The following is a 26,976-nucleotide window of genomic DNA, read 5'->3' as shown; positions in this document are numbered from 1 at the left end:
GTCAGGTCTTGTTCTGAGCTGTACGGACAGCTGTGCCCCACCTGGATCCATTATGGTGGATTAGGACTTGCAATAAAATGAGGTTAGGTACAGCATTCTGACAGTAGGATTCCTAGGCATCCATCTTTGCTGTCCTTGGAATTAATCATTCAGTTATCGTCTTCTTCCTTTAGGGTTCTCTGAGCCTCATCAGCTCACCATCGTCTCAGCTCGGTCATGTCCTTTTGCATTCTCTCCGTCCTTGCAGCCATTTTCCTTGCCAAGAGATTTGTGTCTGTGTCTTGTGCCCATTGTTTTATGTTGCAGTTCTTGCAATGTCCTTAGCATATATTTTTCCTTGATCTCTATCCAAATGTAATCTCTTCCCCAAGGTGTTCTACTTTTTTAATCGACTTCTGTTTTGTGAGTCTTGTGTTGAAGAGTCACAATCTTTGAATACAAGCAGAGTTGGAGATTCCCACACTGATCTCCTTTCTTTTATCTAACAGAGTTCTTTGTTCTGCACTGAACCAAACCATGGCTGGATCCCTCTTTAAGTAGAGAATTGAATCAGATGAACTCTGGGATTCATCTCAACCTGAGTTATTTCATGATTTTCAGGATCAGTTGCTGTAGATGTAGATTCTGTTTGCATTTAGCTAACTGTAAGGTCTTTATTTTGCTGAACAGTAAATTTTACTGTACTTGAATAGCATCCACTTTTCTGATAATACAGCTGATACTACATATGTCCTTAATAAAAGAGTTTTCTAAAATACAAGGTTACTGTATTTTTAAATGGTATTCCATGCAGGGCCTTAGTTTCATGTGAAGATTTCTTTCCAAGCCATAACCTTGGAATATTGTGAACTCTGGCCATTTGGGCTTTCTAGAAGCTCTTAGCTGGGTGTCTGAGGATTCAGTTTTGTCTCTGCATGTGGTCTCCCTGAGGTGCTTTTTTATTTTTTCCTTTGAAACTTTATTTTTTTGATTGCAGCGCTCAAGAATTACAACTACTTTGGAGAGGAGAAATAGCTTTGGTTTCTTTGCTAGTAAATAATGTTTTCTGTTGAAAAAATAATGTGGTTCTGAGCTGTTACTTGATTTAGGAAGGACTAACTGCACTTTTGTTCTGAAGCAATGCTTGTGATTATTGTTAACCAAGAATGGAACTTTGTCTTTCTCCTCCCCCTTTGCCTTCCTCCCTAGGGATTTTGGCAATTGGTCTTATTAATGAAGCTCTGGATGAAGGGGACACCAAGAAGACTCTTCAAGCCTTACAGACTCCTGCAGCAAAATTGGAGGGTGTAGCCCCAAAGGTAGCACAGCATTACCAAGATACACTACTTTGAGCCAAGAGAGAGAAAGCGCAGGTGAGTGCAGTTAAATGCACCTTTTGAAAGACCTTTGCATTAGTGTTCTGTAATGTTACTGGTCTTGAAAGTCCGGAATCAAAACTGGCAATGGAGAAGTGGCCATTCTGCATACCTTCAACTGATCTTCACCAATCAGAAGGAGATTTCAGCTAGCAGTGTCAATCTGTGAACTGTGGAGATGGGTGTAAGGATATTAAGAGCACATGGTGGCTTGCTATAGCTAAACTCAGGTCCCAAGTGAGGTATGTATCTTTTTTGTGGAAAAAATGATATTCATTATCTGGTTTTGTGAGGAGACCATGTTCATTCCAGGAGTACTGAACTTCTGCTTGCAAGTTTTCTGCAAGCTTAAGTACTTTATTCTCATGTTCTGTGTTAAATGTATTCTGAAGTATAGTTATATATATGACAAAAAAGAAAGTTTCTGGAAGTGGAAAAATCTGTAAAGTGATAAATTAGAAAAAAGATGTGAAACAACATGCATACATGCTACCAGCAAAATATATATGCTGTTGTTCACCTGATGACACTTCCATTGCTTATGGCTTTTTTGAGCTGAAGTTGTCATTAGCCAGGGACTTCTACCTACTTGTACATAGTTGCAGTTTTCACTAATTGAAAGGTGAAGATGAAAAGAGGAAGAGCAAGTTTCATCTTACACCTTTCATCAAGGTATAAGAAAGGATGACAAGTGCAGGTGTGTGTATGCAAGTGATTTTTGGGTAGTAGGGAGGGGACACTGTTTTTTTTCCCCATATCTATTTACAGAGAAGTAGCAGATGTCTGCTTTCCGTGACTTGAGAGTGTTTTGTTTTCTTTTTTCTGCTGTGGAGCTCATTGTTCAAGTAGCAATGCACAATTTTTTACAGAGGCTAAGGTCTAGATTGTGTTGAACATTTTGTTTTTGACTAAAGGTAAACCAGTATGATGACAATAGAAAACTGTATGCTATTCTGATGGAAATCATTGAGCACCTTTCCCAAGGGTCTTGACAGGGTTAATGTTCCTCAGGATCCATTTTGCACTGAAGCATTTCCTCTCGCTGAGTCAGAATGAAACAATGAAATCTTTTTATCCTGTACTTAAACTTGTGCCAGACTGTGCTGGTAACTTCTGGGTTGGTATGAAATTACCTTATTTAGACATAAGATAAATAAAGGGCTTCTCCCAGCAGCATGGGAATAATTCCAGAAATAGAAAGATCATATTATACAGTAACTATGTGGGGAAAATAACCACAATCTGAAGTCAACTGTTACGAACTAATGATTTCTATACCTCGGGGCTGAGAAGGATTAATGTTCACCTGAAGATGTTGTTCAGTTGCTTACTTGATTGGGGAGTGCTATATCATGCTGATGAGAGAGGTGAGAGGGGAAAAAACAGTAGACTCCATAGTATGTTACAGTGTGTGTATTTTGCAGAAAGCCTTGCAGCAGTAAAACTGTAGAGAAGCCACAACATGGTTTTGACTTCTGTGGATACATAGTACAGTAGAGTTACAGTGATGATTCTCCCCCACATCCTGGACAGGAATTTTGCTGTTGCTGGTACTCTTGTGGGACTGTCTGGCTTTCAGGTGAAATCTGCCTATGAAGGTCATGTTAAGCTCTTGAATGAAGTATCATTTAGCCAGTTAGTTTCAGATCTGCCAAAACAATGGTTAAAATATGGAAAGCACATGAGGAAATGTTCATTTTAAGTCTGACCTTAAAGCCCTTGAATGTTGTAAATAGTGGTTCTTTTGTGCACTGTGATTATTATTCCCTTCCAGAACTAAAGGTTTCCTATGTTCTGTTTGTATGAGAAAAGTTGTCAGAGGGATGGTAGTTGCATCTTAGCATTTCTTTTGGTAGTTACCTACAGGAAGGACCAGTGGGTGGAGAGAAGCTTATGCTTGGCAACTGCTGGGTCATTGTTCTCTATGTATATTTTGGGACTTGCAAAACACTTGTCCCTTTCCTCCTCTCAAATTTCTGTGTGTAACATTAGCTCATTTGGCTAGATTTCCCAGCCAAAATACACGATACTGTGTGATCACTGTTCCTTGACAGGCCATCTGTTAAAATAAAGGTTTAAAACATGGCTTTGACTGCTGTGTGTGTACACCCATCCACAACACATACAATGCTTTTTGCTTTGTTAGTTTGTACAGGTTTGTGAAGTTTTGTGGGCAGGGAAATGAGCAGCCTGATGTGACCTTTCCCAAAGGTTTATTAGTTTCTGCACACATATGTGCATCAGCAGCTCTCGGTAGTCCTTCTGTTGAAGGACTAACTTCCTGGAAAATCATATACTCTTAGCTAGTATGGCTTTAGGACTAGCTGGCACTAAGTCCCTGGCCTTGTGTTTGCTCATCTTATTAGAGTGATTCTTATTGATAGAATTTCTTGTTTGTTCTGTTTACTGCGAATTTCTTTTGTCCAGGGAAAGTGTTGAGTTTGGTAATGCCATAGTAGTCTCTGCCAGTCACAAATCCACATTATATCCTTGTGCTGGAGTTAGTTAGGAAGACTGAAATACTTATTTTTCCCTCTATTATGGAAAACTACTCTATTGGCTGTTTCTGAATATAGGTTATCTTACTTGGCAAAAATAGTGATACTTTTCTCCTGATATTGTATATTTTTCTTGTTGTATTCTCTTCAGGACACACAGGATGAAACAGCTGTACTTTGGCTAGATGAAATTCAGGATGGGATTCATAAGGCTAACAAGGACACTGAGGAGTCCCAGAGATGTAAGTATTATCGCACAGTATTGCAATTAATCCCCACTACCAGCCAAATACCACTTATTTAAGGAAAAGTTGGGGGCTAGAAATGTCATATACATGTGGCAAAGGAAACCAGAAGAGCCTACAGGCTTCTGGTGCAGGTGTGGTTTTTTGAGGAGTGAATGTCAGATTCTTCAAATACTAAATTTCTTCTGTTGTGGGGGGATATGCATTTTTTTCCAGTTTTGCATGTGACCATTAGACTACGTTACCTTGTTGGACCAATCTTTTTCAAATTGTTTGTCATTTGCGACTAATTGTGTGTGTCTGTGGGTGATTGGTTAGAAGTGAGAGTGTTCACATGCACTATTGAAATGATGCTTTCTGGTGAGCATTACCTTTTATTTGTGTGAGGTACTGTTGTCTTGTCTTGGTTCTCTTAGATATTACCAGACAAACACTCACATGGTTTTTGGATACAAAGAGTACTGCCTGTCAGTGATACTCACCTTTGCTCCTTAACGCAGTTGGCAGGTGGACTGGTCCACCCGTTGTTGCTTTCCAGTCATTATAACAATTTTGTTTCTGTCTGCAGAAACAATTAAGTAATTATTGCTCTGGTTGTTGAGTTGTGGCTGGCTCTGCCAGAAGAAACTGTGTTAACTGAAACAGACATCAGAGGAGAGCTGTAACTGTGTATGTTGAAAAGTTCTGGTGATAAATCAGCACCATACTGGGACTTTGGGCACACCATTACATGCTGTCAGGTGCAGTTTCACGCATGGCTGGATACTCTGTACTGAAGAGGCCTCTATACTGCAAGTCCTCGAGTTGGTTTTTTATTTATGTTTCATGTTTATGTACACTTAAAATTTGTATATCTTACATACAGCCCAGCTATGAGGGTGTGTTCATGTTGCCTTGCTCTGTTCTGCCCTTCTGTGCTTGCTGTGAGCTACTGAGACCCTGCGCTAACTTGCTTTCTGGTTTTATCCAAGTCTCCTTAGGAATTCTAGCCATTAATGAAGCAGTAGATCGTGGTGACGTTAGCCAGACCCTGAGTGCCTTGCGTTCACCTGATGTTGGGCTGTACGGAGTCACTCCAGAATGTGCTGAGACGTACCAGCAAGAATTGTCAGAAGTTAAGAAAAAGGCGGCAGGTACACCTTAAGTGGCTAACTATCAGTGAAATAAACGCAAGATTATTGTTTATTGGAATTGGAACTAGAGGTAAAAAAGCCCCTGGGAAAAAATCCTGTGTTGTAGATAGCAGCTGTGGATGCTCTGTGAAATAAGGTGTTTTTTTTTTTTTTTTTTTAAAAAATGAGTATTATAATGTTCTCCACTTATACAATGCGTTGTGTTTAGGTAGCTCTCATATGAGGTCATTAGGGATTCAGAAACATTCCTTTCCTTGTTTGGAGAAAGAATAATCTGTAAAGGAAATTTCCTGGTTGTAAAATTTGTATGTGTGAAAGGTAAGACACTTGTCAGTGTGTTTCAGACTTCTAATTGCAGTTTCTGCTCTTAGGGGGCAATGGCAGCGAGTGGGTGAAACACTGGGTGAGAGGAGGCTATCATTATTATCATAACCTGCGGACCAAAGAGGGAGGATGGGATGAACCAGCAGAATTTGTGCAAAATGACACTCAGCTGTCACGGGAAGAGATACAGGTAGAGTAATAGATTAACACATACTCCTTCTCTCAAAAGTTGACGTTCTCACCATTCCCACCCTTAATGCAGCTCTGAGATAGAATGCTTCAATGCCATAGTCATGTTAACTCGCTTAGTAATTCATTTGATTTGCTAGGCATCATCAGATTGTGTGTGTCCTATTGTGACAACTCCTTGTCCTATTTCATGAAAATTTATCCTCTCATTAAGAGAGTACGGGACCGTGATGTCACTGTTTTTTGAAACACAGCTTTGGAGTTTCTTGTAAGCACAGTATGGAAAGCTGATGTAACATCCTTTTTTTTTGTATTTCCATTTTCTTTTTCTGGCTTCTCTTCCTATCATAACATTAAATCAGAGCACCATATCTGGAGTCACTGCAGCATACAACCGAGAACAGTTGTGGCTTGCAAATGAGAACCTGATTATGAAACTTCAGGCTTGCTGTCGAGGGTATCTTGTTCGCCAGGAATTCAACTCAAGAATTAATTTTTTGAAGAAGCAAGTCCCAGCAATCACTTGCATTCAGGTAGTGATACCCTTTAATTCTGTTTGGAACTTGTACTCTGCAGTTGTTTTCTGTACACAAGCTTATTAACAGTTTTTGTTCAATTCAAGTAATTACAGCACACAATTGTCTTTGCCTCATATTGTAACTTATCTAAAAACATTTCCTTCTCCAGTGAGTTTTGGTGTATTATTTGCTTTTAGGTGTCATATATAATTGATCCAGTAATCACATAGAATTGGAGAGAGAAAAAGTTACTTGAGGAAGCTTTAACAGTTATTTTTTTATACGTTTCGGGAGTGAGGAAATATGAAGTGTGTTCTATGTGTTGATGGTGATAGTACCATGAGATGCATTGCTGCTGTGATTCATCATGAATTAAGAAGAAACAACATGGTCTTCAGTATTCTTGCTTTTCTTGCTTTTCTTGTCCAGGGATTTGGAGGATAGCTGGATAATTCAGCATGAAATCAGGTGCATTTACAGGACAGCCACAAAAAAATTATTCTGTGATGTTGTAACTGAATTATGTGCAAATGCAACAGTTGCTTTGCACTCTATTACCATTTTATTTTTTCAGCAGTATATATCCAATTGTTTCTGCCTAAGTAGCGGATACTCTGCTGTATATTTAACAGAACCTCCACACCCACTCCCAGCTCATTAAAATGACACACTCTCCCTTTAAGTGTAGTCCAACCCCTTGCCTGACTTCTCTTCCCAAGTGTGAATGGCAGTGGGTCTGCTGGGAAAGCTTAAACTGTTACACCATTGTTCTCAGCAGCAGCAGCTAACACATGATCCTTATGTAGAACAGTTTCTATCAACTTGACTGTTTCACTGTATCCTTGACCCCTAATTGTGCTTCAGAAGGCCCAGGCTCTTCATGGTGTAATTTCAAGTCTCTCATGATTACATTTGGAGAACAGTTAATGCTTGACACAGTGTCTCTTGATAAGACAAGCACATCTCCTTCATGTTTCATTTAGCCAAAAGGGCAATTGGAAGCTGAGGAACCCAAAGAAGCTCAGATTTGCAATTACTTCTGTTCAATTAGAAAAGTAAAGTGAATGTGCCTGTTTTGTTTTGTTTTCAGTCTCAATGGCGTGGCTACAAGCAAAGGAAGGCATATCAAACCCGTTTGGGTTACCTACGTGCACAAAAGGACCAAGTAGTAAAGGTAGTGCAGGTTTTCTGCTTGCTGTTTTGGTAAGCCTTTGGGGTAGTGAACTTCATAGATAAGTTTTGGATCTGAGTGTTTTGGTTACCCTTCAATAGATTCAATCAATGACCAGGACGTATCAAGCCAGAAGACGTTACAGAGATCGTCTGCAGTATTTCAGAAACCACGTAAGAGGCTATCTTGTTAAATATATTCTGTACCTGACTTTGGTACTCTTTCCAGAATGATGTCAAGTGCTTTTTTGTTTCTTAAATCCTAGATAAATGATGTCGTAAAAATTCAAGCCTTTATTCGAGCAAACAAAGCCCGAGAAGACTACAAAACCCTCAGTAAGTATTTCCAAGAGAATAAAGCTGCTGTGGCTTGAATCTCTGTTTGTGAGGGATCATAGATTCATAGAAGAGATTCCCCAATTCTCTCTGCCTGTCTCCATTGGAGAGATGCTTTAGCCCATGATAAATCTTTGTAGCCCTCCTCTGGACTCGGCCCTGCAGCTCCATATCCTTCTTACTATATTGGGGGCCCCAGAGCTGAACACAGTACTTCAGGTGGGGTCTCATTAGAGTAGAGTAGAGGAGGAGAATCACCTGCCTTGACCTCCTGACCACACTGCTTTTGATGCAGCCCAGGATGCAGTTGGCTTTCTGTGCTGCAAGTGCACATTGCTGGGTCACATCAAGCTTCTTGTCAACCATTATGATATTGGCTGTGTGGTCTATAACATCAAGACAGTTTTGAGGAACAGTCGGGATGAAGTTGATAGGGAAGTGCAGGGTGTAGGTAGTTCTTGAGGCTGAAGGAGAAGTTGATTCTAGCTGTCTATTTTTTTTTTCCCTGCTGAAAAATAGAACTGTAGCTTTGCAGTTAGCTCTGACAGTGTGTACTATCCTATGCTAATACTTTGTTCTTGATTTAGTTCTCTTACAATTTTCTCAAAACAGGAGAATTAAAATGTATGAAGCTGGTTAGACAAGATGGTACTAATTTGACTCTGGGTGCTCCTTGATGTGCTGTTTAAACATAGATAAGGCATATATTTACTTCTGTTTGCCATCCCCTAGCATTGTCTATTTTCTTTCCTGTTTTTAGTTAATGCTGAAAATCCACCTATGGCTGTGGTTCGGAAATTTGTCCACTTGCTTGATCAGAGTGACCAAGATTTTCAGGAGGAGCTTGAGCTAATGAAACTCCGTGAAGAAGTTGTAACCTTGATCCGATCCAATCAGCAACTGGAAAATGACCTCAATCTCATGGACATCAAAATTGGTTTGCTAGTGAAAAACAAAATTACATTGCAGGTAAGAAATGTGTGTTGGGAGACCAGCTACACGTAGAATTGAGCCCAGTGGTAGTTGGCATGGAGAGCTCCTGGCCTTAGATGTTGGTTGCTCAGACCTAGTGGAAAACATTTCCCCTGACTTAGTTTTTACTCCCAGTATGTTCTTAGTTAATTCCACTGATTTAGTATGTATCCCTAGAAAGAAAACTGTAGGAGGAGAAGAAACAAGTCCTGAAGCTAAAAAAGGCAGCAGGACTATCTTGAGCTAATAAATGCAACAGGTTTTGTATTGAATGGCTTTGAGACTGTTTTGTTGCTCCTTTGGGGTTAAACAAGTCACATGCCACAAGCTTTCAGCCAAGGGGGTGATTTTGTAATTTTGGAGGCAGGAGACATGCTTGTGAGGCTTGGTTGCTTGTTGGTTAAAGGAAGTGCCCTCTATCTAAGCTTGGCTGGTGTGATTCATTTCCAAAAAAGAAAAAAAAAGGGGCTCTTGCTGATACAGCATTGTCTTTTCTTCAAGCTGAAGTATTGGTCAACTTTCATGTGGTCCTGAATTCATTACACTAGGCTTCTCTGAGCACAAAATCTCAATTGGTGTAGTGAAATTTATCTTAGAAGGAAGCTGCAGTGGTTGGGCTGATGATTGCAGTGAAAAGTGCTATTGCTGTCAGAGTATGTGGAGGTAGTGAGTTAGGTGAATATAGAACAGTATTTGTAAACTGTAAGCCCAGTTTAAAAAAGGAAAACATTTACAAGTTTCTCCAGAATGCTACCAGCTCTGATCGTAATTGCTGCCAAGAGTGACTAGCCCATCTAGGGTTTCAGACCAATTCACAAAGTCAGGAACAAAGCAGAACATATACTTCTAGTTGGAGAAACTGCTGCCATAGCAAACAATGCTTCACTTTTATAGCCCCAGGCATTTCTTGACCCTGCATTTCCACATCCAAGAGAACTAGCTCTCAGATGCAACTGTTTTCCAGTATTTCTTGTTTGAAACTTCTCAGAGTGAAATCTGTACCTTTTCTTTCTTTCCAGGATGTTGTTTCTCATAGCAAAAAACTTACCAAGAAGAACAAGGAACAGCTCTCTGACATGATGATGCTGAACAAGCAAAGGGGAGGTTTGAAAGCATTGAGCAAAGAAAAGAGAGAAAAGTTGGAAGCCTATCAGCATTTGTTCTACCTACTTCAGGTAAGCAACTTCTTACACTGCTCGGTAACCTTTTGTCATAGAAGGTGATATGTCTTAGCAGAGTCTTTGCTTGTGCGCTGTAGTTGTCATAGAAGTAAGTAAGGTTGAAAAAGACCTTTCAAATCAAGTCCAGCCAGCAACTGTTTTGAGCCACCTTAGTTTTTTAGCAACACCAGTGGGGACATGTACACTAAGTAATTTTACTAACCCAACCTACTTGGCCAAGCTGATTTTTCAGATGCCTCAAAACAAATCCACAAAATTCATGAATTCTGTCATCTTCACGCTGTATAACTATGCATCCAATCAAAGAGAGGAATACCTGTTGTTGCGACTTTTCCAAACAGCACTGCAGGAAGAGATCAAGTATGTGGTAGCATACGGCACATTCTTGCTGTTGAATCAGTTTTGGCAGTTCCTGAAAATGAGGCACCTTTTCATGTGAAGTCTAGTGCTTATATGCAGATAATGCTAATCTGTCCCTTCACTGTCCTTTTCCCATTTCATATCTATTAATGTAGTCTATCAAAGAAGAATCAAGTATGTCAATAGAAGATGAAGGCTTTTCACTTCAATCAAGATTTCACAACATGGAAGCTACTTCTGATCTGATGCAAAGTCATTCTAAAATTCAGTCTAATCTCAATTCTCCAGTGTCTGATTATAAATATGTCCAACAAAGTGCAAATTCAGGCTTTAGGAGCCAGGAAGAGAGCTAAATCTAAGCTGTCTGGATTTGCAAAAACTAATGAGGAGTCTGAAATCTCTGTTGTTTGGCACTTCTATTTCCTGTCAGTGTTAGAAACTCTGGCTGTCCTCAGACATGTTTTGTTGGATTGCTTAGGCCTTAGGTGCTCAGTGTAACATGACTTACATGACTGTAACTCAAAGTGTGAGTTTGAGTTACATGACTTAACAATGCAGAGTGGCACAACTTGCTGTGAGGAAGAATATGCAATGAACTTTTTAAGGAACTACCCTCAAGCATTTTTGGGAATGCTTTTTAAGCATGAATATGCCTTGAAACAAATAACAATTTCTAAAAAACATGTGTGTCTCCCCCCACCACCCCACCCCCAAAGTTATGCTTGGAACAGTAGTCCAGGGAAGCGTAGGCAGTGACAGAGTTATGCATACCTAAAATTTCATATGGATTCTTTCTTCTTCAGATCAAAAGTAGACCAGATACATGAAATTGTGACTGGGAATCCTACTGTTATTAAAATGGTGGTAAGTTTCAATCGTGGTGCCCGTGGTCAAAATGCCCTGAGGCAGATCCTTGCACCAGTTGTGAAGGAAATCATCGATGACAAGTCACTTAATATCAAAACTGATCCTGTGGATATTTACAAGTCTTGGGTTAACCAGATGGAATCTCAAACTGGAGAGGCCAGGTATGGGACCTGTTAATACTGTATTTTTCTAAACATTGCTTAGCTGCTTTGCATTGCTCAGTTAGTCATTCAAAACTTGCCTCCTTGGCTCCACTGCATGCATCTGCCAACTGTCTTGTCAAGACAGCTTTCATCTGAGAGTTCTAAAGTTCTTACTCTGGTTATGGTGCTGAGAGTATTGAACAGGAATGTCATTAAATTATGGAAAAAGAAGTACTCTTTGGTATTTTCCTATGTTAACTTGATAGTTAGCTATGAGATGCCCTCTAACGTAAAATAGTGTATTGTAAGAAAATGTATTTGGAAATTGTTTCCATGTCAGTCCCTGTTCATGTCATGCTTGGCCTGTGCAAACACGTACTGTTCTCAAGCACACAAAGCCGCTCTTGCTGGCAGGAACCATCACATTGTGTTTAATTCTCCTTGGTCCTAATATCTTTCTAATTAATATCAGCCATTGATGACAAATTTATATTCAGCTATGTGATTTTGTGTCATTCTGGTTTCTTTTTCTTCGGTGGTTGTGATTTGCTAGGACTTGAGGATTTTGTTGTGTTATTGGGATTTTTTAATGTATTAAAAAAAAAAAAGCAAAAGCCATACAGATGAATGACTTCCTCTATATCTAAAACAGTTGTATACATTTGCACACTTTATGCAAAATTCTGGATATGGTAAAAATGGAAGTGATGATGTGTATTCCGATTCTTCTCTATACATGAGATTTAGGATACACCTTTATGAATTATCATTTGTTTGTGTTCACTGGAATACTATGCAGTAGTTTCAGCTGATTGAAAAAAGGATAACCATTCCTTCAGCAGCATGTTATATTGATTTTATGGATGCTGCTCTGCTTGTGTCCAAGTTTTCATCATCTTAATACTCAAATGTGTAGCTTTCATTTTCACCAATTCGCAGTCTGAAGTACCACTATGTATAATGAGTGGTGCTTTTTTTGCCTGGTGTGCATGCTGTAAAAAAGATTCAATTTTGAGTTAGCTGGGTCTTTCTCTCAGTGGCCAGCACAAGGGAAAGTAAAGGAAGTAAAAGCAAAAGAATTTCAGTTCTGACGGTGCCAAACAGGTTAATTAAAAGCAGTGCATAATTTTTTGCAGCAAAGTGAATATAAGTTTCTGGTTTTGGCAGTGAATATGTTTCAGACTATCAGTTCTTGAAGTGTACTAGCCTGAGGAATACTCTCCTTTATATGTCTGACTTTTTCAAATAGCAAACTGCCATATGATGTTACTCCTGAGCAAGCCCTAAGTCATGAAGAGGTGAGGACGCGCCTGGATGCCTCAATCAGAAACATGAGGACAGTGACAGACAAGTTCCTTTCTGCCATTATTAGTTCAGTGGACAAAATCCCGTGAGTCTGATGCACCACTGTTATCCCTGTGAAGTTGCTGGTGTCTTCATGCTTGCAGCAGTCTTATTTGACCTTTTCTTTCTCTCAGGTATGGAATGCGTTTCATTGCCAAGGTCCTAAAAGACTCCCTGCATGAGAAGTTTCCTGATGCTGGTGAGGATGAGCTTCTGAAGGTGAGGATCTATACACCTTTGTAAGGAATTGCCAGCCGAATTGGCTGTGGCGAGCTCATCTCATTCTTCTCTCTTGTTAGGTGTATGTTTAGAGAGGAGCGCATGTAAACCTATTCATTTACCTCTACAGATAGAAAATATTTCACATCAGGCTATTGACGTCATCTTCATACACATCGCTTGAGATGTAATACATTGTTTAGAAGGAAGTATCCTGATGCTTCTGTTTTGTTTTTAGTATCTTGGGCATTTGGACCTTTAGGTTTCTTGACATGGGGTTTACTGTTGCTCCTAGAAAATAAACCTTGGGTTAACTAGTGTGATCACTGCCTGCTGCTCCTTCCTTAAAGAGACAAGTTAAAAAGTCTGTGTGCCAAATTCTTAATGCCCCATCTGGAACACACTGGGATATTTTGACAGCACTATGTAGAATTGCTTCCCATGATGCCTGGTCAGTTTTGTATTTTGCATTTCAAGTGGTTTGGAGAACTAAAAGGATCCTAATATTAGTTGCTCTTAGATGACTACAGCATCAGGGTTTTTGTTGAAATTTCGTTGATTTTGTGGCTTCTGGGAAATTCTGACTTTATGCCCATGAATGCTTTACTTTTTAATATACAATATATAGTTTGGTTATTAGAATACTTGACAACGTCTCTTTAAGCTTTTCTGCCTCTGCTTCATTACAAAATAATTACCAATCTGAATGCTGTTTTCTTCTCTCTTCTAGTTCTGTGCTTTCCCATTCTGAGACATCGGTTCTTTCTATGCAGGTGAATTAATTTCTTCCATCTGTAAATTTAGGTGGAAAACTGCAGGTTTTGTTAATCCTCATGGAAATAATGTAACTGTCCACATGAAAGTCAAAACTGCAGTTGCGTGCAATACCTACCTGTAGATTTTTTTTAGCAACTGAAGATTCTCATATAATATACTGTTCTTTTTGCCCCACAAGTTCAAATGTCATTAATTCAATTTCTTTCATGGTTGTTTTTTTCTTTTTACTGGCAGTAAGCAGACTGTTAATGGTCAGCAGACTGTTAACATCCCACAGCATAATTTGTGAGAGTACAGCAGAGGCTTGCATAAAACACTTGTCCAAACATGGCCTGACTGAAACCAGTTATTAATTTCTGGGACTTACCAATGGCTAGGTTTTTTCTATGTGTTTTCACCTGTTTGTTCAGACCCCAATCTCTTCCATGCATTTTAGTCACATGAAAAGCAGGTGAAGCCAAGGTTCAGTGACCTGGCCTTCTGCAAATGAGCATGTGGTGAGAGAGCTTTTGCTTTAAATCAGCACAGTGAGTTAATACCTTTCCTTGCTAGAATTACTTTTGGCAAAATATCCAGCACAGGGTAGAAGAATATTGTGAGCATATGGATAATGTGATAATCTTTATTTGTAGTTCTTTGCTCACATTTGACTAGGTAAATTGGATTTTCAAAGCATCCAATGCCATTTGTTTTCTGTACTTCTGATTTTCTTACTTCTGGATTAAATGGCTTCTCACTAACTAGGGATTTGTGCCAGAATATCTTGCTGGGTTATAGAAGAAGGCTTTTATTCTGAAAGAGAGAAGGGCGCTTTGGACAAGAAATGGAAAATCATTTCCTCAATTTACCTTCTTGTGTGCCATTCTTCTTCCCTATTTTTTCTTTGTCAGAGATGGCAGCCAGTGCTTTATGCTTCTTTAAAAATCGGCTCTTGTTCTACACTGAAACTTCATTATCAGATTCCTCTATATTGTGGTCATTCTGCCCTCTGTTAGGCTAATTCAGTTGCATTTAATTCTCCTGACAGACTCTCTCATGCTCATATCAGTAGTTCATTGGTAACTTGTAGTATCTCCTATCCGTACATTTTTGTAAGTTGCAGTTCTAAATCTTTACGCATAGGAATATCTGCTGCTGTATTGTCCTGTGACTGATGGTGCTCAGGCTTTCCTCTGTGTTGACTTTCCTATTGCATCTTTATGATATAGGTTTTTTTTAACACTGTAGATCTTTTGGGATGGTGTGTGCTTCTGTACAGCAGAACCTTTGTGTTGGAAAGAAGCTTACAAGAAAATAATTTATCTAAACACAGAGTAGTTTCAATAAAATTTGGTTGGGTCCTGTACTTTTGTTTATTGATACATTTCTTCTTTCTTTCCCAGATTGTGGGCAACTTACTCTATTATCGCTACATGAATCCAGCTATTGTTGCACCAGATGCATTCGACATCATCGACCTTTCAGCTGGAGGTCAGCTGACGACAGATCAACGCAGAAACCTCGGTTCCATTGCAAAGATGTTACAGCATGCTGCATCCAATAAGATGTTCATGGGAGACAATGCTCATCTAAGCATCATTAATGAATACCTGTTGCAGTCATACCAGAAATTCAGGTAGAAGAACGTAGCTAATTAAGTTGGGAAGTTTGTAGAAGGGTAACATTGCAAGTAAAAAGGGAAAACAGTAAATTTAGAATATGAAAAATTCTGTCTCTGTCAAATACACAGTTTATTTAAAGTAAAAGATTTCAGTCCAGACTGCCACAAGCATCAGTGACAATGGGAGATAAAATATATACCTGGGATTTATGAACAATGGATTCTATTTTCATGAGATTGCAAAGTCAAGAGTTTCAAGTGTCCAAAATAAAGGTTGCTTTTGCACGTGCTTATTACAGTACTTTGGACAGGACATACATTCTTCTGTCCTGTGTGAACCCTGGTTGCATATGAAAATCTAGTGGTGATCAGGAATAAAGCAGGTTGGCATTTAGCTATTCATGTAGTTGAAGTAAGGTTTTGTTTAAGAATTGTCATATCTCCTGTCTTTTGGAAAAAGGGTAACCAGAGGTAGTTGGGGGCAAAGGATGATAATGCAGTGGAGGCAGGAGAATGAGATCACTGAAGGCAGTTCTGTCAATTTTGAAAATGACCAAATGTCAACATGGCCAGTATCAATGATTGAATTTACTAGTTTGCTTCTGATGTGCTAAACTAAAGCTGCAAACTGTAGTATGCCATAGTGTACCATAGTTTAAAGGGGAGAGTCTATGCTTGAACTTGTCACAGGGAGGTAATACTCTTGACATATCTCAGAGTCATACTGAGTGTTCTCTCCTTCTTTGTTCTGAAGACGTTTTTTTCAGGCGGCCTGTGAGGTTCCCGAATTGCAGGATAAATTTAATATTGATGAATATTCAGACTTGGTGACTCTCACTAAACCAGTAATTTATATTTCTATCGGTGAAATCATCAATACACACACTGTAAGTATGCATTAGTCACAGTTGCTCCTTATAAGCAGTGTTTGTGAAGAAAATGCTGCTTCTGTCTGAAACACAAAGGTACCAAATACAAGGCCGAAAGTCGTAATGATTGTAGTTTGTGAGAGCTTGTTGGTTTATCGAATATAGTAGTTTAGGTACAGCTTCACTAAGTTTCTTTGGAAAGCATTTGAGTATTCTCACATTATTGTCACGATTTTGTCAATATTGTGATATTGACGCAGCTCTGAATATTGACAATGCTGCTTTGGAGTTCAGTGATTTTTTTCTAAAAGATACCAGCCTAAAGTAATGAAATTCTACTGTCTAGAAAAGGATATATTGTTAAAAGGATATTGTTAAAACATTATTTTTTTTTTCTATTCATCTAGTTGCTCTTAGACCATCAAGATGCAATTGCTCCTGAGCACAATGATCCAATTCACGAGCTGCTGGATGATCTCAGAGAGGTTCCTACAATTGAGTCTTTAATAGGTGGTCTAGTTTATTCTGCTAAAGTGATATGTGATATTACCTGAAATGACTTAAAGTGCAGTAAAGAAATAGTAAGAAATCATCACAAGTCCTTCGGGAGGACATGCTCTAAAAAGCAGCTGCAGATTTGTTGCAGTATATTTTCTCTGCATAATTTACTGCCCTAAAAAAAAACAGGGGTTCTTTCTCTTCTCCCCACCCACCTCACCTCATCCCACTCTAGAAGTTTCCAGAAGACAGATGGATATTGACATATTTTCTTTGTTCCATTACACTGGAGCCATTTCTCTGTGCTTGTGTCCCTGTTCCAGTTTGTTTGCAAGGATCCGTCCTTACTGGAGACCTGTAGGTATTCCTTGCAGAGTGCAGTAATAAATGTATTAAATTGCATGTGTTCCTTTAAGAGTCTTTGGCATGTGGACAGGTGATCTTCCCCAACAGACAGGTAACATTTTTCCCCTCCTTTAGAGTTACTTTCCATAAGGAAAATAGAATTTTATTCCCTTCTGGCTGGGAAAAGAAGGAACTAACACTGCTAATCTGTGAAACTGTTCTGGAAACCTGAGACAGTTTACTGCTTCAGGATGTAACACATACTGGAAGGATGCACAAGTTTTTCTCCCTCATTGGTTTCTGTGTTGCAGTTATTTGAAGTTTCTAGTCTAGCAGAGGGGAGGGAGGCAAACCAGGCACAGTTTTTGGAGAAGATGCTCTGACAGCAAACACTAACCTTGAAGTTGCTTAATCAGAAAGGTTAGAATCTTCTAAAGGAATGATTGCAAGCACATTTTCTTCCAAGCACTGGCAAAGAACTGTAAGAGGCATTATCTGAACAAGCAGAGACCATGGGTTTAGCTAGAACTCGCCCTCCTTCCCCATTTAATTTCTCCTGTGTGCATTGTTTCACTGTGGCTAATATGTCAGATCTTCCTGCAACCCTTTAAGAAATGGGGGGAAAGCTACCAACTATTGTTCTGGTGAAAGTTCATGTGCAGTTAGAGGAAGAAAATTTCTTTTTGATGGGATAGCTTACTTAGTTCAAGAGATGATGATAGGCTCAGTTGCTAACAAGCTCTTTGCTCTTACCTTGAAACATGCATTTTGATGAGGACATGGACATATGGGCATCATCACATTTTTGTTTTCTGCTTTTGGCAGTTCAGCCACTCTTCTAAGTGAGATACTGAGATAGAGTGTGGAATGCATGTAAATCTTTAAGGCATTCAAAGTGGTGACTTTGTGGTGCTTTTCTGGCTGGTGCGTTCTCTCAGATTTATTATGAGATTTATAAATCTCTCAGATTTATTATGATTTATTACAGTCTGATATATTCAAGAAAGTCTGATATATTCAAGATGATGTCTTTAAAAGTTGGTTTGGGTTTTGAAGTGTCCTTTGGACAGTATAGGAAGCAGTCTTATTTCTTTGTGTCTGTTATGGGAACAATTACGAAGTCCTAACAGTTAAGAAGGTAAAGAATGTAATTTAATCTATAAACTCTCTCTGCTTGGCAGGGGAAGGTTCTGGCAATGTTAATGACCCCAACAGGGAAATGCTAGCAAAGACTGAGGTTTCTCTCACACTCACTAATAAATTTGACGTTCCTGGTGATGAGAATGCAGAGATGGATGCGAGAACAATTCTTTTGAAGTAAGTAGGAGATAACTGCCTGGTATGTTACTTAAAAGAAGGAGCAACTGGAATTTTACCAGTTAATCAGCATGTGAAAATGAGAGCATTGAGGCATAATTTAAGGAAATGTGGGGGGTCTGTTACTCCAAATACACTGAGATTGTAGTCATGTCCTTTTCCATGCTGTGGCATGGCTTTTAATTGATGAAGACTTACAGCCTTTTTGAGAAGCATAGGTCTTATAACCTAAAGGAAAGAGAGCAATGGGCTGTTATTTTATCTCACCACAAAATTATTATTTCCGCAATAATAATTTTATTATTGCCAGAATATTTATTCTGGAAAACCTGTAACTAGCAGTGACTCTTGGCTGGTTTTAAGCAAATCCCTATTGCTGAGATGTACAAAGCAGTGACCTGATGTTCAAATGCATGCTTACCTCCTCTTATGCATTCCTGCTCAGATGGCAGTTTGAAAAATCTTTGCTCAGCATGTACTAGGTGTAGGCAGACAAATCATCTCCCATGAGAAGATTTTGTCTCCAAAAATAACTTTTACCGGACTTCTTAAATGATACATCAGTATTTTCCTACCCACCAGACAAAGGTCACATTGATTTCAAAAGTAAAGATTTACCAGCTGCACTGGTAGTCATTTAAGTTGTGGATGATGAGGAAGGTGCGTATGCAATGCAGTTTGTGTGATTCCAAAAATAATTCCAGCTGGACTACAGAGATGCTATTTGGTTTTATTGTGTGGCTTAAGGACAGAAGTGCTTCACAGTGGACACTGACTGTGATTAAATCTCAGCTCAAATCAAGGAAATGACCCTGTCTGTTGCCAGGCTGCACTTGAGATCTACCTGTCTCCCATCCACATAAGAAAATAATCCTTCCGAGTTTTTTGATACCTGTTATAGATCACTGAAGCATGCTTATGGATGGATAATATTACAGAGCTTTTCTGGTTGCACAGATGGGCTGTGGCTGCTACCTGCATTATCATTCACCTTGAATGCAGTTTCTGTGGTCCACCTGGCAGTACTGGGACTACCTTCTAATATATGGGGTAGCCTCCTTGCTGTTTGAAGAAGTTTTGGGAAGCAAATTGTGCATATTACAGAGAGGAACCTTTCGAGGAACCAGTTTCCAATAACGCACTGTCCAAAACGTAAAGTGCTTGTCAGGGTTCTGGTCTAGTTTAGCCTATGCCTACCTGAGTACTTATCCAGTAATAATCTGACTTTAAATAAATCAGTAGCATTGGTATTGTTGCAGAACAGAAAAGTATTAAAGGTCTTTCTATTTAATTTTTTTTCTTCTATTATCCTTAATCTCTTTACAGCACAAAACGTTTAATTGTTGATGTAATCCGCTTCCAGCCAGGGGAGACGCTGACTGAAATTTTGGAAACTTCAGCTACCTCAGAGCAAGTATGATGCTGTTTGTCTGTGCTGGTTTTAGACTTGGAAATCATAATCTATCTAGATATATGTGAGATTCTCCATTTAAGTATTGCAGTGACACTGTCTCCACTGATGATGGAGCAGAGTGTTAAGATAATCAGGAGGGTGTACAGTGGAAGTAAATTGTACGTGTGAATCTTACTCCTGCAGCAGTTGCTAGAAACTGTTTATGTAGAAGACCACTTTAGATGATAGATAGGCTTCTCCTGGTCCCCATATGTAGAATGTGTTCATCAAAATCTGTTCATTCGAATCAGTATGGGAATCGCCAAGCAAAACTCTTTATCCTGTGTTATGCCAGAGATCAGACAATCTGTCTCTGCTCCTTTTTGTCTTGTTGTAATTGATCTGCTTATGAACTTGCAGGTTTTTGTTTTCTTCTAGGAAGCAGAGCATCATAGAGCTATGCAGAAACAGGCCATTCGTGATGCTAAAACTCCTGATAAGATGAAAAAATCTGTCTCTGTAAAGGAAGATGGCAACTTGAATCTCCAAGAAAAAAAAGAAAAAATCAAGGCAGGCCTGAAGAAGTTGACAGAACTAGGGCCAGTGAATGCCAAAAATAAATACCAGGAACTAATTAATGACATTGCGAAGGTATACCATTTGATGGTTTCCTAGTAATGATAGTTTTCCCAGTTTCCAGCTTTGTGAAACTGGCATGAGTTTTCAGAGGGAGAGTAAGGTTTTTAGTAGCTAATTTATAGAGAACAATCATGCCTTTTGTTGCAGCATTTCCAGCTCTTGGCATGTGGAAAGTCCTTTACTTTTATACAGTGTTTCTGTTCTCTCAAACGACTGCGTTGCCTGGTTCTCAGATACTTTAAGAAAAAACTTAATAGCTTGGAAGGGAGGTCCTGACGTGTGATGTGTTTTTCTGCTCTATTTCACTAATTCAAGTAGTGCCTCTACAAGCTTAGTCACTCAAAGAAGTTCTGCTCATAACTCTAAGACATCCTAATTGTTATTTTGATTTAAATGTGCCTGTTAAATAATCCCTAAATTATGAGGAGAGTTGCTATGAAAAACTTACAAAAGAGATCCAGTACTGTTGTATATTGCTACAGTGACAATATATTTTACATCACATTGTTTACTGAAAAACTATTTGGGAAATGTTACGTAAGTAAACCAACTAAATAATCACCTTTAGGGATTTGATGAGAATTAATTGTACCATAGATTATACGTGTCACAAATTAAAGTATCAGTCAATGAATGTAGTGTTTTCTTGTTGAGATATTAAGGCAAGTGATACTTAAACGCTGACTGACAAAGAAAAATAATGAAGTCTGTGTGCTGCTATGGTTGTTGCGCTCGATTTGTAAGGTACTTTCCAGTGCTGGCAGAATTACTGCTTTTATCTCATGGGCTTTCAGTGCCTACTCTAGTCATTGCAACTAGAACAGAACTGAAGTTTGAGAAAGCCACAGAAGGTGCAACTTTGTAGAGTTACTTAGTTCCACAAATAGTCATAACAGAGAAAAAGCTGTGACACTTAAACTGGGGCAAGTGCAAGTGAGTGCTCAAGCCTTGCATTGAAGCAAAATCAAATTGTGTGTTTCAAGTACTCAGTGGCTCTGGGACTGAGCACCTGGAGAGCTCAAATCACTGTTAAGTCTCTGCCTTTCTTTGTGCTGTAGGATATCAGAAATCAGCGTAGATACCGTCAGAGAAGAAAGGCGGAGCTAGTGAAGCTGCAGCAGACATACAGTGCCTTGAACTCCAAAGCTACTTTTTATGGAGAACAAGTAGATTATTACAAAAGTTACATAAAGACCTGCTTGGATAACTTGGCCAGCAAGGGCAAGTAAGTATCTTGGAACTGTAGAACCATAAAATGGTTTGGTTTTGAGGGGACCTTTAAAGACAATCTGGTTCCCACCGCCCTGCCATGGGCAGGGACACCTTGCACTAGACCGGGTTGCTCCAAGGCCCATCCAGCCTGGGCTGGAACAGTTCTGGGATGGGGTAGCCACAGCTTCCCAGGCAACTTGTCCCGGGGCCTTACCACCCTCACAGGAAGCTGTTGACTGCAATTCTTTGAGTGTGACCATCCAGTTGATCCTTATCCATCAAGTGGTCCATCTATCAAATCCCTTTTTCTTCAGTTTAGACACAAGGATGTTGTGTGGAACATTGTTGAATGCTTCTCCACAAATACAGGTAGATGATTGTCAGTCAGAAATGGAGAAGAAGTTGAAAACCTCATCCAGAAATGGTATATTAACCCTGTTGTAGCAGATCACCAAATGGGCCGGGCACCTGAGTGAAGGTATATTGGCTGTCACCAATTACCTCCTTGTTTTTCATGTATCTTAGCACAGTTTCTAGGAGGACCTTGCCAGTCACAGAAGTGATACAGATTGTATCTTCCTTATTTTCCTTCTCCAGTTGATATGAGCTTGACTGGAATGCCACATTTTCTCATACATGGTGGATAGTGGCTTAGCCACTTCTTCCACTGGTTCCCCGAGGACCTGTCTCATCAGGGTCCATGGACTTCCACACCTTCAGATTCCTTAGATGGTCTTGAACCTCATGACCTGCAGCAGGTGGTTCCACGGCCCTAGAGGTGCTTCTTACAAGAAAGCATGTGTTGCTAAGAAGAACCATGATGCTATCTGCTCAAAGCTCCTTGTCCAAGCTCTTTCCCACAGCAATAGTCTTAGCAAAAGGGTCTCAGCAGCAGTAAGAAAATACAGGGTGAGGCCCTTGCCATGAATGGTATCAAAAAGACAATCTTGAAAGATTTTTTGTTCCCTTTGGGAGAAGATAGTGCGGAGAGTCCAGTGGTACAAACGTTGTTGTCCACATAGGCACTTGCTGCTCAGTCAGTCTGTCCTGTTATCCTTATTAGAATGAAAATAACATAGTTACCTACAAAGAAACCCTTGATCACAAATTGTCCCCATTTCTATGCCAAATGAAGTCAGCTGTTACAGTGCTAGACAAATTAGATTTTCTGGGGGGGAAAAAAAGTTGTTGTCTTCTCCTGTCATATGTGAGAATGTGAACCCTTTTTGTTTGCAGAATGAAAATACAAGCAAGTTTCTGAGTAGTCTCAGCTTTTCTCCATGTCAGTTGTCATTAGACCCCATTTTGCCTAATGAGAGATGGTATTGCTTTTTATGAAGTACCATATCCTTAGGTTTTGGGTAGGATTTTTTTGGTTTTGTTTTTTTGATTGGTTTTTGTTTACTTTGGTATTATTATTATTCTGCTTAAATGTTAGTGGTAAATAGTAGAAAATTAAGGATCTGATCTGGGCTACCAGTGCTTTGTGGGTAAACTGACTAGTAGAAGTACATAATTATCTATCATTAGTTACAGTTCTTTAGCTGTACTGATTCTATGCCCTCTTTCAAATAGAATTGAAAATTTACTGCAGTGTCTTTACTTGTGACCTTCTAATTTGTTTGGTTTGTCTTTTTTCCCCAGAGTCTCCAAGAAACCTCGAGAGATGAAAGGCAAAAACAGTAAAAAGATTTCTCTGAAATACACAGCAGCTCGACTTCATGAGAAGGGAGTGCTTTTAGAGATTGAGGACCTGCAAGGTAACCAGTGAGTATCTATTATTTAAAACTCTTTAGAGCTAAATAACCTTTTTGGAGGAAAAGGAAAATAGATATGCTGAATTCCTGTCTTTTTCTTAGAACTAGTCTAGGTGCTGATAGTTGAGGACCAGAAATTTTGAGATCTCTTTGAGGCTGTGTGACATTGTCTCGCAATTCTGTTATTTGAATTTTAGTGTTATTGGTAGACTTAGTTATTGAAGCTGGAAAAGTTGCTTTGATGACCTAGGCTGGCATCCCTAGGGCCAAGACATCTTGCATAGTGATCACTCTTCAGTTCTCTTTTTCTGGTTGGAGCAAAGCAATTCTTTGATTGAGAAGTGTAATGTGATTTAAACATGACATGTCTTTCCCCCAACCGCTTCTCTGTCACCTCCACAGTTATGGGAGGGTACCTCCTTGGGTGAATTGTTATTATGCCTAACAGCTTCCATTGCTGAAAAGTCAGCTTTATGCTAGCTTGAGTTTTTCCAGCTGTAGTTTGCTAGCCTTGAGAAGCTGGCATGTCTTGTGTGGAATATAGAGGAGCTGGCTGTTACTAGAATTTTTTCACCTCTGAGTCATACTTTGTACTCGGTGCACTAAATGAGGCATAAATATGTGGCACTAAAGTAGACTGCTTAGATTTTGCAAACTAAATTAAATGACCCTGTTTCCTGCTATACTTCTGTGAAGATAGGATTTACCGGACATAGAATCTGTTAGGCTTCTGTTCATTGTTGTATTGAGTCTCTTTGGCTTGTATGGGCTCATTTCAAATGGGGATAATAGAATAAAGAGTTAAGAAGAGAATTTTTAAAAATTTGTCTTCAGGTTTCATCTCAAATATTCCCTCCCTGTGATTTGTCATTTCTCAACTTCATAGGTTTAAAAACGTGATTTTTGAAATCAGTCCAACAGAAGAAGTGGGAGATTTTGAGGTTAAAGCAAAATTCATGGGTGTACAGATGGAAACGTTTATGTTACATTATCAGGTAAGAACTGTCCTGTTTAATAGTCTCGTGTAAGTTCCCATGCCAGTCTCTTCATCAAAATAGCAGTGACACATTTTTTGCCTAAATGGTCTGAATAATGCTCTCAAAAATAATCCATTTATTGCAGATGAAACAGATGCAACACATACAGGGGATCCAAACTGCTTTTTGTTTATTTGCTAATGAAAGCCTGTTGTCGGTCTGTGTTCTTAATTATGTATACACATACACACACAAAACAAAAACTTGCATTTTCAACAATTTGCTGCTACAGCGGAGAGCTTTGGAGTCTGTGGCACCTAGGCTTGTGTGTGATGGCTTCAGCCAGTCATTGTGTATTGGTATTCTTTCTGCTACTCTACACTTACCCATTTGTTTCCGGTTCTTAAGTGTCCTCCTTAGGTGTCAGCCTCTACTTAGGCCACCAGAACAGGCATGCCGACTTCACGGTTCCCTGTTCTTTTTCTCATGCCAGTATTTTCACACCTGGTGTCTCTGTCCCTTTCTTTCCCCACTCCCTGTGCATCTTGGTCTTCTTTAGGTTTGTTAGTTGTGGAAGCCTCAGGCCTTTCAAAACAGATTGTGTGCAGTAGCACTGTGCATTGCAGTTAGTCCATGCCAGCTTGGCTGCTGGGATGGACAGCTGCCTCACACCTTTTGTTTGCTTTGAGGGCTCCCCTAGTAAGTTCCGGTCCTAATCTGTCAGAGCTGGTCATTAACTTGTTGGTTTGTGGGGCTACCCAAGGTCACATGGTTTACTATACCAGTATGCCTTTGTAGCGCTGCCTTGCAGATAAAGCAGATGTTGTCAGAGGACAGCACAAGGGATACAACATCACACACGTCCACCCATATGCCCACACCTACCCACTGTGTTACTTGCAGGAGTGGGATTGCGGAAAGAATTTAATCAGTGAGATAAAATCAGTGCAGGTGCATTGCTGACAAAGCAAAGTATAACTAGAAATACCGCCCACATAAACACCTGAGAGGTTGAATCGACATCATATGCATACTGACTGAGATGCCGTTTCTTTTTGCGCCGTAGATTGAAGCGCTGTAAGCCGCTTCCCTGAGATCTGTGGCCACTAAAACTTTCAGAAAGGGACACTGTGGAATGTTGTAATGCTTCATGGGTACATGATAGAATTAGGCACATAGGAAACCTAAATGTTCTAAATGTTTATGGCTACTGTGCAAATGACAAGGCTGGAGATGGCTGGTCTTCTATTTCTGTTCTCTTTTGTAATTTTTTTAAACCCACTGCTTAAAATAATCAAGACCTTTAATGTCTTAGAATGACTATTTTTTTCACAGTAAAAGTGGCTCTTTAATAAGTCTCTTGCTTTTCTATGTTATGCTGTGTACTTTTTTGTTGATATTCCTTAAGATCTACTGTACTACAGGGTCTTATATATTCTCTGTCAGCTCTTGACAATTCTTCACTCATTAAGATAGTCTCTTTGCAGGATCTCTTGCAGCTGCAGTATGAAGGTGTTGCTGTCATGAAGTTGTTCGACAGAGCAAAAGTGAACATCAATCTTCTGATCTTTCTTCTGAATAAGAAATTTTATGGGAAGTAACTGACCTCTGCCAGTAAGTCTGTGAAAGGGGAGATGGATAGAAACCTGCACATGCAACTTTTAATAATGTGGTGATGTATCAGTATATTCGCACCGTGTACTAATTGTGTCAAATGTATCATGAAGGAGGACTAAGAACCTCTTGGGAATTGACAACCCTGATTGAGTCTGCAGGGAGTTGGTTTCTTGTTTATTTATAGTCTTCCAACTTTGAAGATCCCCTTTAAAGAGGTTATTTTAGAATGTATTTTTACATGGGTTTGGCAATTCAACTAATATTCGAGTATACTTAGGCCATCTGAATGCTTAGTTTGCCTACTGTGTGCTTTATGAGGCTTGAGTTCTTTTTGCCTGTGCAAAGAGAAAGCTGGCACTATATGGAGGTCTATTAGCCTCTTCCTGAGAACTAAAAAAGGGTTGCAGGTGGTATTTGGACTCCAGTTATTCTCAAGCAAAGATGACCAATGGAAAACATGGTTAAGATTCAGGTTATCCGTTTGTTTGCAAGCTTGCATTGGTAGAGGTGGCAGTTGCCAGTTGCCAAGATTAGAACTACTGTGGTCAGGTAATCAGTAAGCATAAAAAGTTATTGAGCTATTTGTGATGATGTACTACAGCCACATATAGCAGCTTAAGTGTCTCATTTTTCTCCATTTGCTTCTGTTTATCACATTGTAGTAATTTACAGGTGCACCCCTAATGGAGGGACCATGGAATGTATTTACTAGGGCTTATAGATGAAAAGATTTTTGTGGAAGGGGAGGGTAGCTGAAACAATTTCTTGTGACACGTTAACTTTTAATGTTGCTTGCAAAGCATTTGAAATGTAAAATTCACTTTTTTTTCCCCAGTTTAGAGCAATGTTATATATATATCTGTGTCTGATGCAATAAATGTTAGTTTTCTTCCTTGGACAAGTCTGTAGGTAGAGCCTGTCTCAAATAGATTAGCTTTTAAAAAGTTAATTTTTTTCTAGCTACACTCAAATTCCTTTATCTTTTATTATTTCATGGGGATTTCGTCTGTGCTTTTTCACAGTGGTGGTGGTTGTTCTGTTATATCCAATAAAAATGCAGAGACTCTTACAAAATATAATTGACCTTTAAATTCATTTGCTTCAGCTGTTTCCCCAGTTTT

At 39.3% G+C, this 26,976-nt stretch overlaps 1 protein-coding gene across 1 annotated transcript; it reads left to right on the top strand.

The window, feature by feature from the left end:
* Positions 1 to 49: 49 nt before the first annotated feature.
* On the top strand, positions 50 to 26,756 carry LOC132078127 (ras GTPase-activating-like protein IQGAP1). Its single transcript, XM_059480055.1, is given in 24 exon segments — positions 50 to 1,352; positions 4,005 to 4,095; positions 5,070 to 5,231; positions 5,603 to 5,745; positions 6,107 to 6,277; positions 7,353 to 7,436; positions 7,535 to 7,606; positions 7,699 to 7,768; positions 8,529 to 8,737; positions 9,760 to 9,915; positions 10,118 to 10,281; positions 11,085 to 11,309; positions 12,541 to 12,681; positions 12,770 to 12,854; positions 15,014 to 15,246; positions 15,986 to 16,118; positions 16,508 to 16,610; positions 18,125 to 18,260; positions 19,587 to 19,674; positions 20,092 to 20,304; positions 21,351 to 21,517; positions 23,149 to 23,271; positions 24,148 to 24,256; positions 25,726 to 26,756. Coding segments are annotated over 24 exon segments (3,399 nt in total). The 5' UTR covers positions 50 to 1,145; the 3' UTR covers positions 25,840 to 26,756.
* Positions 26,757 to 26,976: the final 220 nt, after the last annotated feature.

Source organism: Ammospiza nelsoni, chromosome 11 (assembly GCF_027579445.1).
Source record: "Ammospiza nelsoni isolate bAmmNel1 chromosome 11, bAmmNel1.pri, whole genome shotgun sequence".
Lineage (NCBI taxonomy): Eukaryota > Metazoa > Chordata > Aves > Passeriformes > Passerellidae > Ammospiza > Ammospiza nelsoni.
The sequence above is the reverse complement of the archived record's forward strand: the minus strand, read 5'-3'. Positions and strand labels throughout refer to the sequence as shown.